General features: G+C 46.2%; 1 protein-coding gene across 3 annotated transcripts in view; it reads left to right on the top strand.

Moving 5' to 3' along the window:
* Positions 1-22,545, top strand: part of PIKFYVE (phosphoinositide kinase, FYVE-type zinc finger containing) — a 290,094-nt gene that overhangs the window by 133,632 nt on the left and 133,917 nt on the right. For all 3 annotated transcript variants that reach the window (XM_063932710.1, XM_063932709.1, XM_063932708.1), the window contains 7 exons: positions 7,753-7,843; positions 9,948-10,005; positions 12,994-13,128; positions 13,854-13,974; positions 16,754-16,849; positions 17,307-17,390; positions 18,224-18,324. In XM_063932710.1, the coding sequence (XP_063788780.1) occupies positions 7,753-7,843; positions 9,948-10,005; positions 12,994-13,128; positions 13,854-13,974; positions 16,754-16,849; positions 17,307-17,390; positions 18,224-18,324 (686 nt within the window). The remainder of the gene's footprint in view (positions 1-7,752; positions 7,844-9,947; positions 10,006-12,993; positions 13,129-13,853; positions 13,975-16,753; positions 16,850-17,306; positions 17,391-18,223; positions 18,325-22,545) is intronic.

Here is a 22,545-nt window from a genome sequence, read left to right as displayed (position 1 = left end):
AAGAGACGAATGTGACTTCCAGTAGGGCCACACGTTACATGATTGAGGCTATAGAATTAAATGAAGTGTGTGATGATGCGCGGGTTTCCCCCGATAAAAAAGTTATTAGCATCATATCCCTTCCCGCCAGAGGATAGGGCACGTTGGGAAACACCCCTTAGGGTGGATAAAGCGCTCACACGCTTGTCTAAACAGGTGGCACTACCGTCCCCGGATACGGCCGCCCTTAAGGAACCTGCTGACAGTAAGCAGGAAAATATCCTAAAATGTATATACACTCACACGGGTGTGATACTGCGACCAGCAATCGCCTCAGCCTGATTGTGCAGTGCTGGGGTGGCTTGGTCGGATTCCCTGACTGACAATATTGATACCCTAGATAGGGACAGTATATTACTGACTATAGAGCATTTAAAAGATGCATTTCTATATATGCGTGATGCACAGAGGGATATTTGCCGACTGGCATCAAGAGTAAGTGCGCTGTCCATTTCTGCCAGGAGAGGGTTATGGACAAGACAGTGGTCAGGTGATGCTGATTCCAAAAGGCATATGGAAGTATCGCCTTATAAAAGGGAGGAGTTATTTGGGGTAGGTCTAACAGACCTGATGGCCACGGCAATGGCTGGGAAATCCACATTTTTACCCCAGGTAGCCTCTCAACATAAGTCCTTTCGGCCCCATAAGGGCAAGCGGGCAAAAGGCTCCTCATTTCTGCCCCGTGGCAGAGGGAGAGGAAAAAGGCTGCAGCAAACAGCCAGTTCCCAGGAACAGAAGCCCTCTCCCGTTTCTGCCAAGTCCTCAGCATGACGCTGGGGCTTTACAAGCGGACTCAGGCACGGTGGGGGCCCGTCTCAAAAATGTCAGCGTGCAGTGGGCTCACTCACAGGTGGACAACTGGATCCTTCAGGTGGTATCTCAGGGGTACAAATTGGAATTCGAGACGTCTCCCCTTCGCCGTTTCCTAAAGTCTGCTTTACCGACGTCTCCCTCCGACAGGGAGGCGGTATTGGAAGCCATTCACAAGCTGTATTCCCAGCAAGTGATAATCAAGGTACCCCTCCTACAACAGGGAAAGGGGTATTATTCCACGCTGTTTGTGGTACCGAAGCCGGACGGCTCGGTGAGACCTATTTAAAATCTAGAATCCTTGAACACTTACATACAGAGGTTCAAATTCAAGATGGAGTCACTCAGAGCAGTGATTGCAAACCTGGAAGAAGGGGATTATATGGTGTCTCTGGACATCAAGGATGCTTACCTACATGTCCCAATTTACCCTTCACACCAAGGGTACCTCAGGTTTGTGGTACAGAACTGTCACTATCAGTTTCAGACGCTGCCGTTTGGTTTGTCCACGGCACCCCGGGTCTTTACCAAAGTAATGGCCGAAATGATGATACTCCTTCGAAGGAAGGGAGTTTTAGTTATCCCTTACTTGGACGATCTCCTGATAAGGGCAAGATCCAGGGAACAGTTGGTAGTCGGGGTAGCACTATCTCAAGTAGTGTTGCGGCAGCACGGTTGGATTCTCATTATTCCAAAATCGCTGCTGATCCCGACGACACGTCTTCTATTCCTAGGGATGATCCTGGACACAGTCCAGAAAAAGGGGTTTCTCCCGGAGGAGAAAGCCAGGGAGTTTTCCGAACTAGTCAGAAACCTCCTAAAACCAGGCCAAGTGTCAATGCATCAGTGCACAAGGGTCCTGGGAAAAATGGTGGCTTCCTACGAAGCAATTCCATTCGGCAGATTCCACGCAAGAACTTTCCAGTGGGACCTGCTGGACAAATGGTCCGGATCGCATCTTCAGATGCATCAGCGGATAACCCTGTCACCAAAGACAAGGGTGTCTCTCCTGTGGTGGTTGCAGAGTGCTCATCTTCTAGAGGGCCGCAGATTCGGCATTCAGGACTGGGTCCTGGTGACCACGGATGCCAGCCTGCGAGGCTGGGGAGCAATCACACAGGGAAGAAATTTCCAGGGCTTGTGGTCAAGCCTGGAGACATCACTTCACATAAATGGAGCTAAGGGCCATTTACAATGCCCTAAGCCAAGCAAGACCTCTGCTTCAAGGTCAGCCGGTGCTGATCCAGTCGGACAACATCACGGCAGTCGCCCACGTAAACAGACAGGGCGGCACAAGAAGCAGGAGGGCAATGGCAGAAGCTGCAAGGATTTTTCGCTGGGCGGAAAATCATGTGATAGCATTGTCAGCAGTGTTCATTCCGGGAGTGGACAACTGGGAAGCAGACTTCCTCAGCAGGCACGACCTCCACCCGGGAGAGTGGGGACTTCACCCAGAAGTCTTCCACATGATTGTAAACCGTTGGGAAAAACCAAAGGTGGACATGATGGCGTCCCGCCTAAACAAAAAATTGGACAGGTATTGCGCAAGGTCAAGGGACCCTCAGGCAATAGCTGTGGACGCTCTGGTAACACCGTGGGTGTACCAGTCAGTGTATGTGTTCCCTCCTCTTCCTCTCATACCAAAAGTACTGAGAATTATAAGACGGAGGGGAGTAAGAACTATACTCGTGGCTCCGGATTGGCCAAGAAGGACTTGGTACCCGGAATTTCAAGAGATGCTCACGGAGGACCCGTGGCCTCTACCTCTAAGAAGGGACCTGCTCCAGCAAGGACCCTGTCTATTCCAAGACTTACCGCGGCTGCGTTTGACGGCAGGGCGGTTGAACGCCGGATCCTGAAGGAAAAAGGCATTCCGGATGAAGTCATCCCTACCCTGATCAAAGCCAGGAAGGATGTAACCGCAAAGCATTATCACCGCATTTGGCGAAAATATGTTGCGCGGTGCGAGGCCAGTAAGGCCCCAATGGAGGAATTTCAACTAGGTCGATTCCTGCATTTCCTGCAAACAGGAGTGTCTATGGGCCTAAAATTGGGGTCCATTAAGGTTCAAATTTCGGCCCTGTCAATTTTCTTCCAGAAAGAACTAGCTTCAGTTCCTGAAGTTCAGACGTTTGTAAAAGGGGTACTGCATATACAGCCTCCTTTTGTGCCTCCAGTGGCACCTTGGGATCTCAATGTAGTTTTGGGGTTCCTAAAGTCACATTGGTTTGAACCACTTGAATCTGTGGAGTTAAAATATCTCACATGGAAAGTGGTCATGCTGTTGGCTCTGGCCTCGGCCAGGCGCGTGTCAGAATTGGCGGCTTTATCCTGTAAAAGCCCTTATCTGATCTTCCATTCAGACAGGGCGGAATTGAGGACTCGTCCTCATTTTCTCCCTAAGGTGGTTTCAGCATTTCATCTGAACCAACCTATTGTGGTACCTGCGGCTACTAGGGACTTGGAGGACTCCAAGTTGTTGGACGTAGTCAGGGCCCTGAAAATATATGTTTCCAGGACGGCTGGGGTCAGAAAATCTGACTCGCTGTTTATCCTGTATGCACCCAACAAGCTGGGTGCTCCTGCTTCTAAGCAGACTAGTGCTCGTTGGATTTGTAATACAATTCAGCTTGCACATTCTGTGGCAGGCCTGCCACAGCCAAAATCTGTAAAAGCCCATTCCACAAGGAAGGTGGGCTCATCTTGGGCGGCTGCCCGAGGGGTCTCGGCTTTACAACTTTGCCGAGCAGCTACTTGGTCAGGGGCAAACAAGTTTGCTAAATTCTACAAATTTGATACCCTGGCTGAGGAGGACCTGGAGTTCTCTCATTCGGTGCTGCAGAGTCATCCGCACTCTCCCGCCCGTTTGGGAGCTTTGGTATAATCCCCATGGTCCTTACAGAGTTCCCAGCATCCACTAGGACGTCAGAGAAAATAAGAATTTACTTACCGATAATTCTATTTCTCGTAGTCCGTAGTGGATGCTGGGCGCCCATCCCAAGTGCGGATTGTCTGCAATACTTGTACATAGTTATTGTTAACAAAATCGGGTTATTGTTGCTGTGAGCCATCTTTCCAGAGGCTCCTCTGTTATCATGCTGTTAACTGGGTTCAGATCACAGGTTATACGGTGTGATTGGTGTGGCTGGTATGAGTCTTACCCGGGATTCAAAATCCTTCCTTATTGTGTACGCTCGTCCGGGCACAGTATCCTAACTGAGGCTTGGAGGAGGGTCATAGGGGGAGGAGCCAGTGCACACCAGGTAGTCCTAAAGCTTTACTTTTGTGCCCAGTCTCCTGCGGAGCCGCTATTCCCCATGGTCCTTACGGAGTTCCCAGCATCCACTACGGACTACGAGAAATAGAATTATCGGTAAGTAAATTCTTATTTTTATACTATGCCTTCATTCACATCACATAGCCCCTCGCGACGCGCCAGATCCCTGGTGATTCAGGTGCGCAGAGCATCTTTTTCGCTGGAAATATGAGTCTTCTTTGCATACTCAAAACAACTGGAAGCCACAAAACTGCATTGCTAGCATATACTGCGCAATGAGGTCTGCTGCATCTGTAGATCTGTGTGCGACCGAGTCTGAATCTGTATACTAAGTGCTACCGTGCAGAGGCCGTGACTTTTTCTCACTCCAGGTTCCGTTGTGCTTCATCTGTGACTATACAGGTGTAAAACCAATTCCTGTGATGGCAAAGCCGCAGTGCAGCGTCTCTAGCATACGGTCAGCGGCTTTTCGCTGTGGCTGCAATGCGACAAAAGTAATAAGTGGGCATGACAACTGTTATTTTTTTTCCTTCCCTGGCTGTAGCCAATTTATTGCAATACTTACCCTGCAAGTAAATGAACATGGGATGACACCCCAAACCTTCTCAAACTATCCCAATGTCTCTTGGAAACAGGGTGAAAAGGGGTGCAATAAAAAAAGTGTATAAATTGGGCCACTTTAATCTTCCCAGTATAATGTCCATAGGTTTCTAAGACCCCTGTATAGTCCATGATATAAAATGCCAAAAAAGAAATAAAAATATCAAACAGGCACAAATAACATTATTATTATTATTATTATTATTATTATTTTTAAATAAAACTCACCAATAATTAAATGTAGAATTATCTTTTCCCCCGTCTTCCTCTGTTGTACCCATTACGTAAAATAAAAGGCAGCGTTTCCTGGGTTCCGGTATGAATGGTCGACCATGTTATGGTCGACAGTCATTAGGTCGACCACTATTGGTCGACATTGACATGGTCGACGCATGAAAATGGTCGACACATGAAAAGTCCACATGAGTTTTTTAACTTTTTTTGGTGTCGTTTTTTGCGTAAAGTGACTGGGAACCCCAATTAGTGCACCGCGTCCCCTCACATGGCTCGCTTCGCTCGCCATGCTTCGGGCATGGTGCCTTCGCTCCACTACCGCTTCGCTCGGCACACTTTACCGTTCCAATCGTAGTCCATGTGGATCGTAAAGTATGGAAAAGTTCCCCAAAAGAAAAAAAAGTAAAAAAACTCATGTGGACCTTTTCATGTGTCGACCATTTTCATGTGTCGACCATGTGTCCATGTCGACCATGTCAATGTCGAACAATAGTGGTCGACCTAATGACTGTCGACCATAACATGGTCGACCATGTGAACGGATACCAGTTTCCTGTGCCCCCCTCTTAGCTTCAAGCGAATGACGTGGTTCCTTACCCATTGCCCGGTACTTGTGAATGGCTGGCAGTGAGAGGAGTCCTGGCTTTGATCATATTATTTATATATATCTTTTTTTGTCTTATTATAAATTACGTCAAAATCCAATACAATCTCTACTGTGTACTTGTTTGGGATGAAATCGCTATTTACTAGAGTAGAGATTTTGGTCAATGAATTCAGAGTTTTTATTATGAGAAAATGTATACGATTGCGTTCAGTGATTTGCAATCATTCCTAGACGACTAGATTAATCATAGGTTTTATTTAGGATATGCGTATTTGCCTAGTGACTGTGCACAATTTAGCGTTTAATCCGTGATCTGATTGCAGTTTCATTCTGCATCACTAGATGTCAGTATAGAGCAGTTAAGAAAATGCAGCTGTAACACAGAAATCGGGATTGGTAGTCTGATGCAGTTATTACTGATGTATAAATGACGCCACTGATTGCAAGTTGCCAGAATCGCCTACAAAATGAATTTCCAAATTGCACCGGATATTTCAACATCATATAGGGCTCCTAGGATTTAATAATAAAGCACCTTGACATCTGTTTAACCCTAAAGCCCCGTACACACGGGGGAGATGTGTGCTGAGCGATCTAGCACAGACCGCTCAGCACACATCTCTCCCCCTGATCAGCGCAATGTGGGTTGAGCGAGGGGGTCGGATGAGGGGGGCAGCTCACTTCGCACAGCAGTGAAGTGAGCGATGTCCTAGAATTGGCATGCATGCCAAATCTAGAGTCGGCTATAGTGACGCGCGGGGTAACGCATCACTATGGCCGTGGGGCATACACACGGAGAGATCCGTGCTTAATTTCTGCAACTTAGAATTTAAGCACGGATCTCTCGGTGTGTATCCCCCTTTAAGTTTGCTAGCGCTGGAAAATCCCTCATGCGTTTTCGTTTAGATCCCAAATGCCATCAGTTCTAATAATGTATCCTTATCCTTTTGTAGCGCTATCCTGTGAAATGCAAAGGTTTGAACAATTAGCAGTTTGAGTTTAAGGTTTCAATTGGAAAAAGAGGGGATTCCCCTGGGAAAACCAGGACACATGGGGACCTCTGTTACAATCTACAGTGATCTGCTGTTGCATGCTATGTTACATATACATTATTAATGGCCCGGTGTCATCAGGGTGTTTGATGGATAGCGTTGGCACGCAGAGGTGTTCCACCTTATTGCTGTGTCGCTGACGTGGTTGCCTACACGGAGGCTTATGGGGTCTATTTACTAAGCCTTGGATTGAGATAAAGCACCAGCCAATCAGCTCCTAACTGTCATTTTTCAAACCCACCTGTGACATGGTAGTTAGACGCTGATTGGCCGGTACTTTATCTCCGTCCTCATTATCTCCATCCAAGGTTTTAGTAAATAGACCCCTAAATCGCTCACATTGCAGGCCGTACTCAGCCGTGCAGGTTTCGATGGTACGACAGATGGTGGCGTCTAAAGACTCGCCAAGCGGTATTTGCAGTATCAGAAGTATTGCAGAGCGGGCGTCTAGGTCCTTGTACAGTCAGATACACGCTTGCACACCAGGGGAAGGGCTGATACTGACATTAGCGTGTAACACCCTGCTCAGTTACAGCTGAAGCTGTCGTATCAGTGTGCACCTGCAATCAGCCCCTAGCTGTTCAGGGTTATAAAGTTACCCCGGCTTAGTGCATCCTCCCACTTCTCCCCCTTTTCAGCTCACTGGCACGCCTGTGTGTAATATCGCTATATTACCGGCCTTCACACATACGTTACTTTGTAGAAAATGGCTTTCGCACCAGTTTTAGGCTTGGTCAGGCACTAAGGGATATACACAGCACGAACGTCTATGGTTTTGCGCCTCCAAGACCCCTCTGTATTGTGAAGTACTGTATATAAACTTTTCTTTATCTTTATATACTATATTGTATTTTAGTAATTACGTGCTAATACAGATGGAGCCCTGCTCATCTATCCCTATAATAGAATTACCTGAACCAGGGCAGTCGGACTTAATCCCCTGCTGTAATGACTTAATCCCCTGCTGTATTGTTCTCTCTGTATTGTATTGCAGCTGAGAACGATAGATGAAGGGATTATGCTAATAAGCCTTGGTGCACCATGGTGCAGCAGAGGAGCCTAGATCAGCGTGGCTCCATCTGTACTTGAGCCCATACATATTTGATTATTTTTTTCCCCATTTAAATGTACAGGTTGCAGGAGCTTTTTCAGCAGGAAAAGGGTCGGAAGCGCCCGTCCGTGCCGGCCAGCCCTGGGAGGATGAGGCAGGGGGAGGAGAATAAGGTAATACGGTTATTTCTAGTGATTTTACTTAATAACAACCTCTTACTAGGCCAAGTAACAAGAGGCTCGGAGGGTCACGCTCTCACATAGCTAGAAGCCGCGTTCAGGCTTGTTAGACAGTCCGTCCATGACCTTTCTGACGGGCGCCTCTGGTTATTTAATGCTGGAGCAGAGGTTACTGGGGGGCAGTCCGATCGGCGAGTTATTGTGATGCTTAATGTGAGATACTGCTGCATTTCCAGCCTAGTTCTATGGAATAATGTGACGGCTACAATTTCTGCCAGATACCTGGTGCAGGACGATTGCTCTGTCAGGGTGCGGACGGTATAACCACAAGTCCTGTCCTTTATATACCTATATTTATATATTCAGACATTAAGAGTTTTCATGTGTTGCAGTTTTTATTTTTCACTTTGTTTATTCTGTATTGGCCTCTGCCCGTCATGTATGCCTCTCAGTGTTCTCTTACACCGCCCTGACATAACTGTGGCGATTATATCCGCAGGGTTTCCTTACCATAAATCTATCTGTTAGACTCTATTCCATGGGCTGCCAGTGACGGGTGGCGTCACGCAGGCGATTTGTGCGTGAACGCTTTATTGCCCGGAGAAAAAGAAGTGCGGTGTTCATAGGCCAGAGTCAGTTAGCCGCACCCCCCGCACAATTTCCTGCCGGCTATGGTCGCTGATGCCCACTCCCATCTGCGTAGGCTGGGGGCGCAAAACAGATGCTGTAACCGGGGGCGACCGTTGAAGTCTGTGCGAGACGTTTAGCTACTGTCTCATGATACTGCTTACGCCACAAATATGCTGCGTGCTAGCTTAGCTATTATTATTTAGAATTATTGTGTATAATGAGTATTATTATTATTATTATTATTATTATTATATACAAGGTGCCTCAAGGGGGGGTATCCAGTTAGCTCCAATCTGTTTTCGGCTGATGAAAACAGCCAGATGTCACAATTAGTGACTGATGGTCATTATCATAGTATCCTATCACAGGCCATTTTTCATTGGCCAAAAAGACGCGTGATCGCGCTAAAACACATGGGCTGGGGGATAAGTCCCCAATCCCACGTGTTATCACACTCCGGCAGCCCGCTGGCGTGGGGGGAGGGTAGGACCGTACCGCTTGGAGACTAATAGGGTAGACCCCAGTGGTACAATTACCTGTGGTCATTGACCGAGAGTAATTGGAAACCCCCCACAGTGTGTGACGCTCCAGACAGGGTAAGTATGGAAAACATTTCACAGTAACAGGGTACCTGAGCAGATGCACAATGGACAACAGCAAGCCATAGCATAAATATATATATATAAGTTATCCATACAAATAGTTATACATTGGTTTAGGTACAGGAGAAGAGCGGGGAACTAAGAGGGAATATGTGAGAAGCCACAGAGGAGGACAAAGAGTGAATTACTGCAGCGTGCCAGAGAGAATCCGCCAGGGAACGGTGGAGAAGATTACAAGTAACAAACAGCTGACAGTGCGAGAATGTACTGAGGGAATGCAGCGAGATCAGTGTCAGCAGGCGACAGTATAGAGAATACATAGTACAAGAGAAGGAGACACTGAGAACGGCAGGACAGGAGCAGCACAGAAGAGAGACGCCACAGGGAGGGAATTACATTCAGGGGAGATCAATACACCTAGCTGGGGGAGGATTGTGCGGAGGGGGGGGGGGGGGGGGCAAACGGGGAGATTTAAGGTGTTGTAATATTTTCGTGCCATGGAATAAAGGATGATACCTCCCCTCCCCCCTTCCCCAAGCCATGACCATAGGACTTTGTTACAGAGCAGTCCCTCTTTAATGAGCTAGAGATACGTCCCAGTAAGACTGCAAGTGACCGCGCTTCTCCCTGCGAGACTCCTCTCCCCTCTGAGTTCTGTACATCTGTCTCGTGGGAAGGATGATTTCTCTGGGAGCCTGGTTCATTATAGTAGAAATTCGCTTCCATATACTGCACTGTTACCATATGTGTTTATGTACGCTGTAATGGGCGCTGCGGATCCCTTTTGGCGCCATATATATATATATATAAGATAATACTTGTATGCTAGATATCCGCTGACACGTCTTCCTCTCTTTGACATCTAGGGAAGTGGGACGGACGCTTCTCCGCGCAATTCTTCTCCTGCACAGAACGGGGACAGAGGTTTGTCCGCTTCTTGTCAATGACTCACTCTCTCTCTTTTCTCCGCAGTGAAGCACGTCAGTGCCGCTTGTGTAGTACAGATGGAGCCTTGCTCATCTAGCCTTCTCTGCTGCACCATGGTGCACCAAGGCTTATTAGCATAAGACTTTCCTCTATTGTTCTCAGCTGCAATATAATGCAGGTAGAACAATACTGCAGGGGATTGTCAGCCATATACAATGTGAGAGAAGTGCATGATAAGGTGTGGTGACCTTCCTGGTCCCGCTGAACATAAAAAAATAAAAATAAAAAGATGATATTGGGGTAATTTGAGACCATTTAAAGTCCCTGCATTTTAACATTAAAATACAGATTTTCCTACCGTCTCACACCCTCAGTGAGGTGCGAATGGAAAAATGCGACTGACTGGCTCAATGCAAGTTTCTAATTGGATGGCAGAACGCAAATTCGTATAGAAAATGGCAACTTGTACCTAATTGGATTCACCCCCAAAAAGGGTTATAGGTTGTCATTATTGATCTCTGATTATATACGGATTTATCAAAGTAGATTCTGAATAGCAGACACTAGAGCAATGTCTGTTGTCCCCGTCTTTATTCGCTCTTCTGCCTTGGTCAGTTGGCAGCGTGCGCTGTGTCTGCGTCTACGGAGATGACGTCTCTTTATGTCGCCATCTGTCTCCTCCGTTCACCTATCAAAAAGCATCTTCTTTTGGTAGCAATTTATATGTGAACGGGCCATTCGGACTCGTATTTCTGATTTAAGCCACGCAATTGTATATTTATTCCTGGGCAGAACAGTGGCTTAGTGGTTAGCATTGCAGCCTGGCAGCTCTAGGGTCATGTACTTCATTCTGAACAGGGCTCAGAAGCCCATTAGTGTGGTCCCTCCGGTCCCCCCCTAGAGCCTGCCGAGAGAGATGTACACTAGAGTGTGTGGGGTAGGGCGGGCAAATTAGTAAATATCCTCGGTACAGCGCGGGGTAATATAGTGACCCTATATAAATAAGTGATGATCAGAAGTTTTTTTTTTTTTTTTATGTCTGATGCATTTTGCGTATCATATTCTCCTGTCTATGAGGATTTATTGCTTATATGTTTAATTTGCTCTTCTGAGTGCTTTTACTGATAAGTGGTGTAATGTAATCCTGGTGCTGCTATTCACCGGAATAAAATCTCAGATGAGAATGTACCCTGGGATGCACTGATTGTTGTAGAAGGATTATAGCAATGCTTATCTTGTCAACACGGTTTTGGGGGTAATTCTCTCTCTGCACATATTACATCTGCCCCCCCTGCTGTGGCTGTTTTGCCCAACTGCTAACAAATTTGCTGCTGCGGTCGACTCTGAATCAGAGGGGGTCATTCCGAGTTGATCGTAGCTGTGCTAAATTTAGCACAGCTACGATCATTCACACTGACATGGGGGGGGGGGGGGGGACGCCCAGCACGACGCCCACCACGACGCCCACACTTTAGCGTGCTGGCCGGGAGCTACTCATCGCTCCCCGGCCCGCAGCGGCTGCGTGTGGACGTCACGCATCCGCTGCGGCCCGCCCCCCGTTCAGTCCGGCCACGCCTGCGTTGGCCGGACCGCTCCCACTAAATGGCGGCCAAACGCCGCCGTTCCGCCACCTCCCGCCCAGCGATCGCCTCTGCCTATCAATCAGACAGAGGCGATTGCAGCCCTGCTATGGCCTTCAGTCGTCTGGCATGCGCCGGCGCACTACGGCGCCGGCACATGCGCGGTAGAGACCCGTTCGCTCGGCTGCGACAAAAAGCAGCGAGCAAACGGGTCAGAATGACCCCCTAGGCCCTTTGTTCATACATAAAACCTTTATTTGGGAGGACAATCTCTATTTTTTACTTTAGATGAGATGGTGACACTGCCTGTAAAATTTACGAATTATAGACAACATACTGCCGCATTTAAGGTTTGACACTATGGGCCGAATTCAAATAGCCTATTCAATTGTCAGTGAAAACGGTTTTGCAGTAATTTTATTGCGGATTTCAATTCACCAACTCTGAGCAGGTGATAAATTTAGGAAAATACATCTATTTTAAGTTAAATATGTCCAAATGTGTTTCTGAATCCATGGGACAACCCCCTAAATCACTAATTAGGCGCTTAGAAGTTTTTAATTATTTTTAATTGGCCAATAATTACCTGTCATTTTTGGTGTGAAAAAGTGCAAAATTATGTCAATTGGGGTATAAGGTATGGGGCAGGTACTGTATATTGAGGTGTTTTATGAGTGGGACAACTGTTTTTAGACTTGCAGGCGGGAGTAATCGGTCTGTTTCCACTTTTTTTTTTTTAAAGTCCCCTAAAATGACCCAAATATGTACATATACCCATTTTTATGTATCCCAAATTTAATTTTAGCACTTGTTTTGCTGAAAAAAAAATAGTTTTCCATAATTTTTTTAACAATTAAAAAAAAAATGCATATAACATCCCATTGACCCAATTTAAGTACCAGAAATACATTTATTAGAACTAATAATAAACTTTTATATTGTTATCCGATGTTAGTTTAGCTTTTTGCGTGGCTACAGACAGATTTACCCATTTTTCACATTTCACTTTTTGGCACCAATTTTCACTGTAATCCCGTTTTTCACTAATTGGCATTTGAATAGGACTAATCGCGAGAACGCGCATATCCGTAAAAAGTCAGTTTTTTCGCCAAAAATCCTGTGAAAATGGCCAAAACAGCAATCACAGTAAATTACCTCAATTTCTAATTGAATTCGGCTCTAGGACCTAAAAGTTAAACAAAACCAGCTGACAGCGGCAGCAGACCATTTTGTCCTGCAGATCATCAGATGACGTTTGATCCTTGGTAATTACACAGTAACATGTTTCCTTTCTTTATACCTTGGCAGTCAGGCCAGACACCCACTGGCATTAATTGCTAGTAACAGCCATAGACCCTGACGAACATCACATCAGATATTTAATTGTTTGCATCCCTTCTTCCAGACGATCGGTTCATGACCACCTTTTCTCAAAGCTCTACGCATCTTCAGATCCCCAGCCCTCCAGAGCTGGTCGCTGACCAAGTCTTTACCGGAACATCCAATGCGGCAGAGATGGACACTGCCAGCAGCTGCGAAGGTAGAGTTATTCTGCGCAGAATTGCAATGTCTTCTGCAGGAAGGTCTGGTGCAATATTCTGCAAAGTTATTTTACTAGTATTATACTCGTGTCTCGCGAATTACACAGATCGCATTTTCCAGACTTTATTATGAAATGTGTCTACATTTCTGCACAGGTAAGAGTTTGGCAAGGTGAAGGCAAATAGATTAATATGAGCATTAATTATAAATTCGACTAATGTTCTTCACTTTGTTGTAAATTCTTCCACGTCTATTATTCTGCAGTCTTGTCACCATTTGTTCTTATACATATTCATATTTCTGTCTACAACATAAGCTGCAGACTCCGTCAGCCGCAGGAAACACACAGACTGAATACTAAACGCAGTAGAAATATATATGTATATATATTTTCTATGCGATGGAGGGACGGTTGTGAGCCCTCTAGTAGGGATCGCTAAACCGCCGGATGCCTTGCAGCGGACACCTGTAATCCGTGCAAATCCTGTGCTGTGGGGTAACATTGTCTCATAAATTATTGATGAAGAAGCGTCGGGCAAACAGAGCTATTATGTTTCACGTCTGTAGAGAATTTTTGTATTTACCGGTTTACAGGCAAACTTTTTTTTGTTTTCCTCATTTCAAGTAATTAGAATTTGTTGTAAACCATGATGGTATAACGTTGAGTGTTTCGGGCCATGGACATAAATGTCTACTTTAACATTTCGTCTGCTCTTAATTTAGATGTCTTTGATGGGCATCTATTGGGTTCCACAGACAGCCAAGTGAAGGAGAAGTCTACCATGAAAGCCATTTTCGCTAACCTGCTTCCTGGAAACAGCTATAACCCCATTCCACTCCCTTTGTGAGTATGAGTGACTATTACAAAGAGTTGGGTTGGGAAAGATTAATGATGAGGCCAGTTTCGATGTCCAAATTGGTGACAGTGTGACCACCATTGGTTATGGCTGCAGTTGAGTGATGTTGGGTTTTTTATTATAAAATAACAGAGATACGAAGCCTGTGATGAAATCTTTGGCCTATCACGACCTTACTTGGGTGCCGAGAAGGGTGGGTACTGATTACCCAAGCCCAGGCTCCTCTGCGGGCCTTGGTGGTTTCCAGGACCAGCCATGTAGCTTGTGAAACCCCCCTCCCTCCTCAACACACAACCTTAATAGAGAAGCCTTCTCAGATTTGCAGTACACCTCATAATGTCCAATTATTGGCTCTGCCCTTTGATCAGCCAACAGTACCACAAGTATTTGTTGAAGTTACAGTATGATGGTCATGGCTGCTTACCTGGGTGATTTTCTTTGGCCAATGCAAAGTCTGTGGATTTGCTTCAACTTTACTGAGAGACACCTTAAACACTAGAACTCACAGTTTGATTCTGTGACTCAGGCTGGGGGACACTGTACCCTGGGTTGTAGGTTGGGGACTGCAGGAGCTGGCACATAAAAATATAAATAAATAAAACTGTTGCTTTACATACTTAGCCCCTCCACTCTGCATCCCGGCATGCCAGTACTACTTTTAAAAAGCCCTGTAAGTGGCGGTAGTAACCCAGTGAGATTATTAGAACCGTAAAACAGAACAGTAGGAAAAAAAACAAAACCCACAGCGCTTAAGCGCGAGGGAGGGAACGCAGTGTCCCCCAGCATGATTCAGAGAAAATTATTCAAAATTAAAAAAACAAAAATACCATTTTATCTTTCATCATGGCAGAGGGGAGGGGCTAAGTTTTTAAAGGGGACATTAACAACAGCTGCTCCTGTGGGAGGTAACGCTCAGACTGCGTGACCGGAGAAGTGTACGTCCAAAGTGGGCATCACTGGAAGCTGGAGGACCAGGTAGCTGCATGACAGACCTGGAAAGCGTTGGCACCTGGTCTATTCCCGGTAGCCCCGCACTAGACTAGGTTCGAGGGATGACCGAGCAGATCCAATGTGCAATGGTCTGCTTTGTAGCCGGCCAACTACGTCTATAGCGTCATTAAGAACAAGCATACAATCTGTGTGGAAGGCGATAGACGTTTTCTCTGTGTAAATTCGCAGAGCTCTGACTACGTCAAACAGAGCCAAATCTTCCTGGTCCCGTCACAAATGAAGGGAAAACTGGAAAGACAGTTTCCTGGTTCAAGTGGAAAGCCGAAACAACGTTTGGCTGGAATGTAGAAACCGTACGGAGAACAGCCCCATCATCATGGAATATGAAAGAAGGCGGCTTGCAAGACAAAGCCATGATAAAAGAGAGATTCTGTTTGGGGAAGAATTATCATAAGGTCTCAAAGGCTTGTGTTACTTAGTGCGAGAAGAGAAAGTTTCCAAAAACTCCTTCCCAGTTATCCTACTTGATTTATTTTTTGTATGCTTGGATAAAAGGTTTAAAGCCAGTTACCATACATGTACAGATTTGTGCGCTCTCAGTCTCCTTTCAGAAGAGGACATCTCTGATACCCCGAAAACCAGACTTTTTTTGTGCTTGTGTATTCTAAATTTGCTCTGCTAGTCCCTTACAACTTGAATTTAGTGTGGGGGGTATTACAATAACCTGCTGTTGAATCCCTTCATACAGCGAACGTGAAGTTACCCACATGACAAATGGTGTTTTTCTAGGCTATCTGTTCTCTGACTTACAAGTCCCCCTATCTGAGTTTTCTGGAGGATAGGGCTGTTCTTCAGACTATACCATAATTTCAACCTAAGGTGGTTTCTGAGTGTCACGTAAATCTGCACATTGTTCACAGATGCTGGAATCACAAAATTAGAGGGAGCTGCTTTTTCTTTCTAGAGTTTAGGAAAATGAATGATTATATTCTGGTCCTCTGTGACACCTACAAAGACTCCTTGGTCTTCAGGAATCACTGGTGTAAATGACCCACAACATTAGGCTTGTATTTCATTGGGATAGAATCGCAGTCATAGTGTACAAACAACTTTAAGGAACCCACAAAGTGCTGAGACAATTATGGGAATAGGTAACCTGGGGCTTTAAGCGATGTTGACCACTTCCAGTGCTCGCCAGCTGCCGTCCGTTTATATAAATTTATGCAAATCAGTGACTGTAGTTAGTGAGCCACCTACGTGTTTCTCCACCACAGTCCATAGAGCGGCACTTGTGTGGTAGCGATTTTTAAGCGGCCTCCAGCCAGTCCATTCATGTTTTTGAAGGGGCACCTTTGAGGTATCCCCATGGTTCAGTGTCCCTTAAGTGGGAAAAAAAAAGGGCGAGCTTGATTTTAAAACTTCTGTTGGATCCTTTTCTCTGAAACCATTGGGGGACGCTGAGCAGAACCCCATTCCCCACCCCCATCCCCATTTACGCTCTAGTTCTCTCAAAAGATTAACAAAGAAAGATGTTTTGTTGGAGATGACGTTGTTTCCCGGTGGTTCTGTCCTGTCGGCTTTGGTGCAAAAAATAAAATAAGCACTTTCCCGCAGGAATGAGAAACAAAATCAAGAGCGCAATCCCTAAATGGCCAAAACCCTTAAAAGAAGAATGTTATAGTCCCCTCGTTCGGGATCCCCCCAATGAATTCAGAGAAAAAGAATTTAACAGAAGTATTAAAGTGCTGCATTTTCTTTGAATTTCGTGCATAACAAGTTAAAATGTCAACTCTACTCTGTCTTGTCTTGTTACAGTGATCCAGACAAACATTATCTAATGTACGAACATGAGCGCGTTCCCATAGCCGTGTGTGAGAAGGAACCCAGCTCCATCATAGCATTTGCACTCAGGTACCTCAGTTATTCATCTCTGGAAACTGTGCACGATGCACCTACAGCTGTTATTCATGTTTGAACCCTTTCATGATCATTTGGCCATTGCATATCTATATATTAGTTTAATGTAACCTGTTCCACGCGAAACAATGTTTAGCCTCACCCCCATTGGCCTTCTCAAAGCTGCCTTCTTCCCTGATTGGCTGCCACTTAGCCCTGCCTTTCTGTCCTCCTTCCCTGATTGTCCGCCACTCGCCTTGTCCCACAGCATGGGTTCCAAATGATGGTTCTCCGTAATCGATGTAGAGTGCCAGTGGAGGTCATTAGTGGTGGACCCTTCAATGGCCATCCCTACCACAGGCCCTGATTCAGTATTATCCAGTATAATGGAACAGTTTGAACTTCATAGAACTCTACATTCCTATGACTTTATTTTATACTGTAAGCACATTGTATCCTCCTTTTTGTATAGTTGTAAAGAGTACAAGACCGCATTGGATGACTTATCAAAAGCTTCTCTGAAGAACTGTCCAGACGACGCGTCTTTGCCCAACAAGTACGTTCATCACGTCAATGGTTTTTATGTCTTTAGTTCATCCTGACAAAAGTAGTATCAGTACATAGACTCAAGTGATTCTTTGTCCTTCCTTTAGCAAAATGTAATATACAGTAGATGAAAGTATAAATGTGATCATAGAACTGTAGAATCTTTGCTGAATAGACAAGAAGTTACGCCAATTCCCAGAGCACCCAATTATTCCTTATCGTTACCGCAGCAGAATTGCGTTGGAAATCTCACTTACAAGAAAGGGTCATCTGGCTGAAAGCAGCCTTGTATTCTGAAGAATTAAACACCTATATAATTAATACTAAATGAGTATTGTATCTATAATATAGTATAATTGTGGCATAATTACACCAGGATTCTCCGGGGACACGGTCATGGTACACAGCCTGCCTTTATCCTGAGCTGCCCAGTAACGTGATAAGAAACACAGCCTAAAGGTTTGTTTTTATACGGTCGCTAAACACGGCATGTTGCCAATTAGACGGTGACCCCCCGAGGCACTGAACGCCACGGTCTGCAAACAGTCCCCGACTGAATCCGGCCTGCAGCTTAGAACGGCATGTGAGCGCGCAGCGTCTATAAGCGCTGGACAAGATTTACAATGAGAGGCAGAAATCATTAACTAACACTCCTGCAACTAAAGTTTATTATTATGTTGTTTTGAACTTTTCAAACACCCTTGAAAAACCTATATAACTATATTATATATTATATATATTATATATTATACTGATATTAAAGATTAAAAGCATGAAATGTGTGACATCTATTGTACAGAACCCACTGTATAATTATTATTAATTGTTTTTTTATATTTGTAGCATGATGGATTACAGACCAAAAACCAGCAGTCCGTCCAGGCTGCCAGAGAACAGCTTGGCTCAGCCAAACCGCGTGGCAGAGGCAGATCCGCAGATTGGCGGTATGTAAGACATCACTGTGTACCATATATACTGTGATGAGTCTCTGTACAAAAGCAGCAGTTGTCACAACACACAGTGGAAAAATGCTTGTCCTACATTTAATGTTATTCCCCCAGGCTTAACTCTTAGAGAAGAGGATTCAATTCCTCGGGTTGTCCTAGAAGCACCTTTGGAATGCCGCAGATTGCTGGCACGTAGACACCAGTATCTCCTGTACAAGTGCGCAGGATGCTGTGCGTTGTTACTGTACCATATTTCTTTTTCATCCACTAGGGGTCCCTGGAGTACTCTTGGGATATGGACGGTTTCCGTAGGAACAGGGCACTGAATATTTAAATTTAGAACACTCCACCCCTCCATATCTCCGAGTACCTCAGTGTTTTTTCTGTGCTCGAAGTAGCAACAGGTCGTTTGTGGCTGGGTCCACAATTCTTTTGACTAAATTTTGTTTTAATTTTTTTCTTTTTTCACATCCCTTTCCCCCTTCCAAAAGGCAGGGTCAGGGATAGTGCAAGCTGCTGATAGCAGCAGTGGCGTGTCGGTCCTCACTGAATGAGCTCCCTCACAGCCACACAGAGATCCTCCTGCACAGGCTGGCCGGCGCTTGTACAGAAGCCCCGTCGGAGCCTCATCACAAGCTGCAGGAGTGAAGGTATGTGAACGGGGCGGTCAGCTCCCGCTGCCGCCCCGAGGTGTGGGGACATTGTTATGCACCGGGATCCCTCTGCAGACGCCCGCCGCCGCTGCTCCGGCCGCTCACGCTGCTCCGGCCCCCACCGCTGTACTCCCGCTGCTCACAGCGCTCGATACCCGGCTCCCGCTGCTCACAGCGATTCACGATCCCCGCTCTCTGTCTCTCGGTCACTGGGGAGAGGAGGCGGCCCCACACGCTGCGCTGCCCGCCGCTCTGCATCTGAAAGATGCAGGGGGGTGAGGGGGCATTACCTCACGGAGTTAGATAACAGAGGGGGCAATACAGCACGGAGATAGATAACAGAGGGGGCAATACAGCGGCATAAGATGAACCTGCAGCAACAGCAGATGCTAGGCTGCAGGGGTATTTACATAACTGCACTGTGATTATATGTGAGAGCATGGGCAGCCATTTTAACCATGCTTCCTGTGTCTTCCTCTGTGATTCCAGAACGTTCCAGTACTACATCTCTACTCCACCGGAGGCGCAGGGGTGTTAGTGGGAATTTGGGATCACATTTCATAGTACTGGCCACGTGTACTGCACTGGGCCAGATATATATATAGAAACACCTTAGTACTATTTTACTGAGTCATGCAAGTGTCTGGTTTTTGTGTATTGTATTGTCCGTCTCCATAATGAGTAAGGCACCAGCAAAAACTAAAAAGCATCATTGCAAAGTCTGTAGCAGTGTGTTACCGGATGGATCTACCACATGTACAGTATGTTTTGTGGATTCGGTTCAGAATACAATTTCTGCTCCGGTTTTAAAGCCAATTTCTTCCCCGAACCCTCCTTGGGAAATGCTAGCCAATGTACTGGCTGGGTTGCAATCAGAATTGACCGCCGCTCGACAGGAGCGGGAAACGGCAAGATCTGAGTCTAGGGTGAGACCGCCAGAACTACCGGAGGCCTCTCAGCCTTGCGAAAGGTCCAAATCCATTTTGGGTAGACGGGATAAATTTCATATGTCTTATGATTTACCAGTTTCTGCTATGTTGCATTCTGACGATTCCATGCCAGACCTCACGGCACAAGATGAGGGTGAGGAGGGCGAAGTGGAGTCAGACAGTGAGGATTTTAACAGCTCAGGCATTGATAATCTCATCAGAGCGGTGCGTCAGTCTCTGAAGTTTACAGAAACTGAGGAGCCTCTCACAAATGATCAGGTCGTCTTTACTAAACGACAAAGAACTCCAATAAGTTTTCCTGTGTCGGAGTCTCTTAATAAGATGTTAGTAGAAACACGACAGTCTCCAGATAAACGGTTTTCTATACCTCACAGATTTAAGTCTAGTTACCCGTTTCCAGACTCTGTGACATGTACATGGGAGAATCCACCAATAGTTGATTCGTCAGTGTCGATGCTTACAAAGAAATTAACCATACCAGTGCCAGCGGCTACTACGCTTAAAGACCCTTCAGATCGCAAGATAGAAACTATGCTAAAGTCCATGTATGTAGCAGCAGGAGTGCTGCTGAGACCTGGCTTGGTTGGTATCTGGGTCACTAAGGCGCTCATAGTATGGATAACAGAACTTAAGTCTGCCTTACATGACGAACACCTTATACTTCTTGCTGATCAAATGTGTGAGGCTGCAGAGTATCTCTGTACAGCTTCTACTGACGTCTGTCAGCTCACTTCTCGTATTTCATCGTCGCTAGTTACGGCACGACGAGCACTCTGGCTGCGTGCTTGGCAAGCGGAGGCAGAGGTCAAACGAGGTATAGAGGCGTTACCTTACGATGGCAAGAAGTTGTTTGGTCCTGAATTGGACGCATGGATTGCTGAGGCTACGGGAGGAAAGTCGGTTTTCTTACCATTGCCTCCACCGGTACCAAGAAGGAGGTACTCTGGACCTTCGTTCAAATCCTTTAGACCTCAGTCCTTTCGAGGACGTGGCAGAGGAACAGCCACGCCTGGTAGACGTGGTCGTGGACGTGGTTTCCAACAAACCAACACAAGTCGTCAGGACGCTAAGGTTACCGACAAGCCAGTGGCATGACGGGCTACCAGCCCATCTCGGTTCTCCGATTGTGGGAGCACGCCTTCAGACGTTCCAGTTGGCGTGGTTCCAGACATCCGCGGATGGGTGGATCCGCAATTTAGTGTTAAAAGGTTACAAAATAGAGTTCGACTGTCTTCCGCCACTGCGGTTTTTCAAGACAGGATTGCCTCTGTCGGACGACAAGAGGGCGGTTCTGCAAATTGCCATTCAGTCCCTACTGGATTCAGCAGTTTTGATTCCGGTCCCTGTACATCAACAGGGTCAGGGTTATTATTCCAGTCTGTTTGTGGTACCGAAGCCGGATGGCTCAGTCAGACCAATATTGAACTTAAAGGGTCTCAATCGGTACGTAACTTACTACAGATTCAAGATGGAATCTCTGCGTTCCGTGATTGCGGGTTTAGAACCAAAGGAATTCATGATTGCGCTAGATCTCAAGGATGCGTACTTACACATTCCGATTTGGCAGCCTCATCAGAGATTCTTGCGGTTTGCAATACGCCAGAACCATTACCAGTTTCAGGCTCTACCGTTTGGCCTATCGTCAGCGCCTCGGGTGTTCACCAAAGTGATGTCTGTGATGATAGCTCATCTCAGATCCCTGGGAGTAACAATAGTTCCGTATTTAGACGATCTGCTCATCAAAGCCCCGTCTCAACAGATACTTCTCCAACACTGGTTCACCACGGTTGGATTGTCAACTTCAAGAAATCACATCTAATTCCGTCTCAACGCCTTCAATTCCTAGGTATGATTTTCGATACGGTCAATCAAAGAATTTACCTACCACAACAGAAAGTACAGATTCTACGCCATCTGGTACAATTAGTGCTCAAGCCACGCACAGTGTCGGTACATTTGTGCATTCGCCTCTTAGGCACAATGGTGGTAGCTTTCGAAGCGCTTCAGTTCGGAAGATTTCATTCGCGTCCATTTCAACTGGATGTGCTCGCACAGTGGTCGGGCTCGCATCTGCAGATTCACCACAGGGTGAGGTTGTCGCCAAGGGCAAGGGTGTCTCTGCTCTGGTGGCTCAAGGAACACAATTTAACCGCAGGGAGACTGTTCGGCGGCTGGAATTGGATAATTCTAACGACGGACGCCAGTCTCAGAGGTTGGGGAGCTGTAGTTCAAAATTGTCAGCTCCAGGGTCTCTGGGCGGATCACGAAAGATTGCTGTCTATAAATGTCCTGGAACTCCGCGCAATTTACAATGCGCTACGACAAGCAGTGCACATGCTTCGGTCTCACACTGTCCAGGTGCAGTCAGACAATGCGACGGCGGTCGCATACATCAACAAACAAGGAGGAACGAGAAGCCGCATGGCAATACGGGAAGTAGCTTGAATCCTCAATTGGGCGGAATACCACCAGGTGATATTGTCGGCAGTGTTCATTCCGGGAGTGGACAACTGGGAAGCGGATTATCTCAGTCGTCGGGATTTTCATCCAGGAGAATGGGCATTAAATCCAGAAGTCTTTCACATGTTGGTTCAGCGGTGGGGTTATCCTCAGGT

Source organism: Pseudophryne corroboree, chromosome 7 (assembly GCF_028390025.1).
Source record: "Pseudophryne corroboree isolate aPseCor3 chromosome 7, aPseCor3.hap2, whole genome shotgun sequence".
NCBI classification, from domain to species: Eukaryota; Metazoa; Chordata; class Amphibia; order Anura; family Myobatrachidae; genus Pseudophryne; species Pseudophryne corroboree.
The sequence above is the reverse complement of the archived record's forward strand: the minus strand, read 5'-3'. Positions and strand labels throughout refer to the sequence as shown.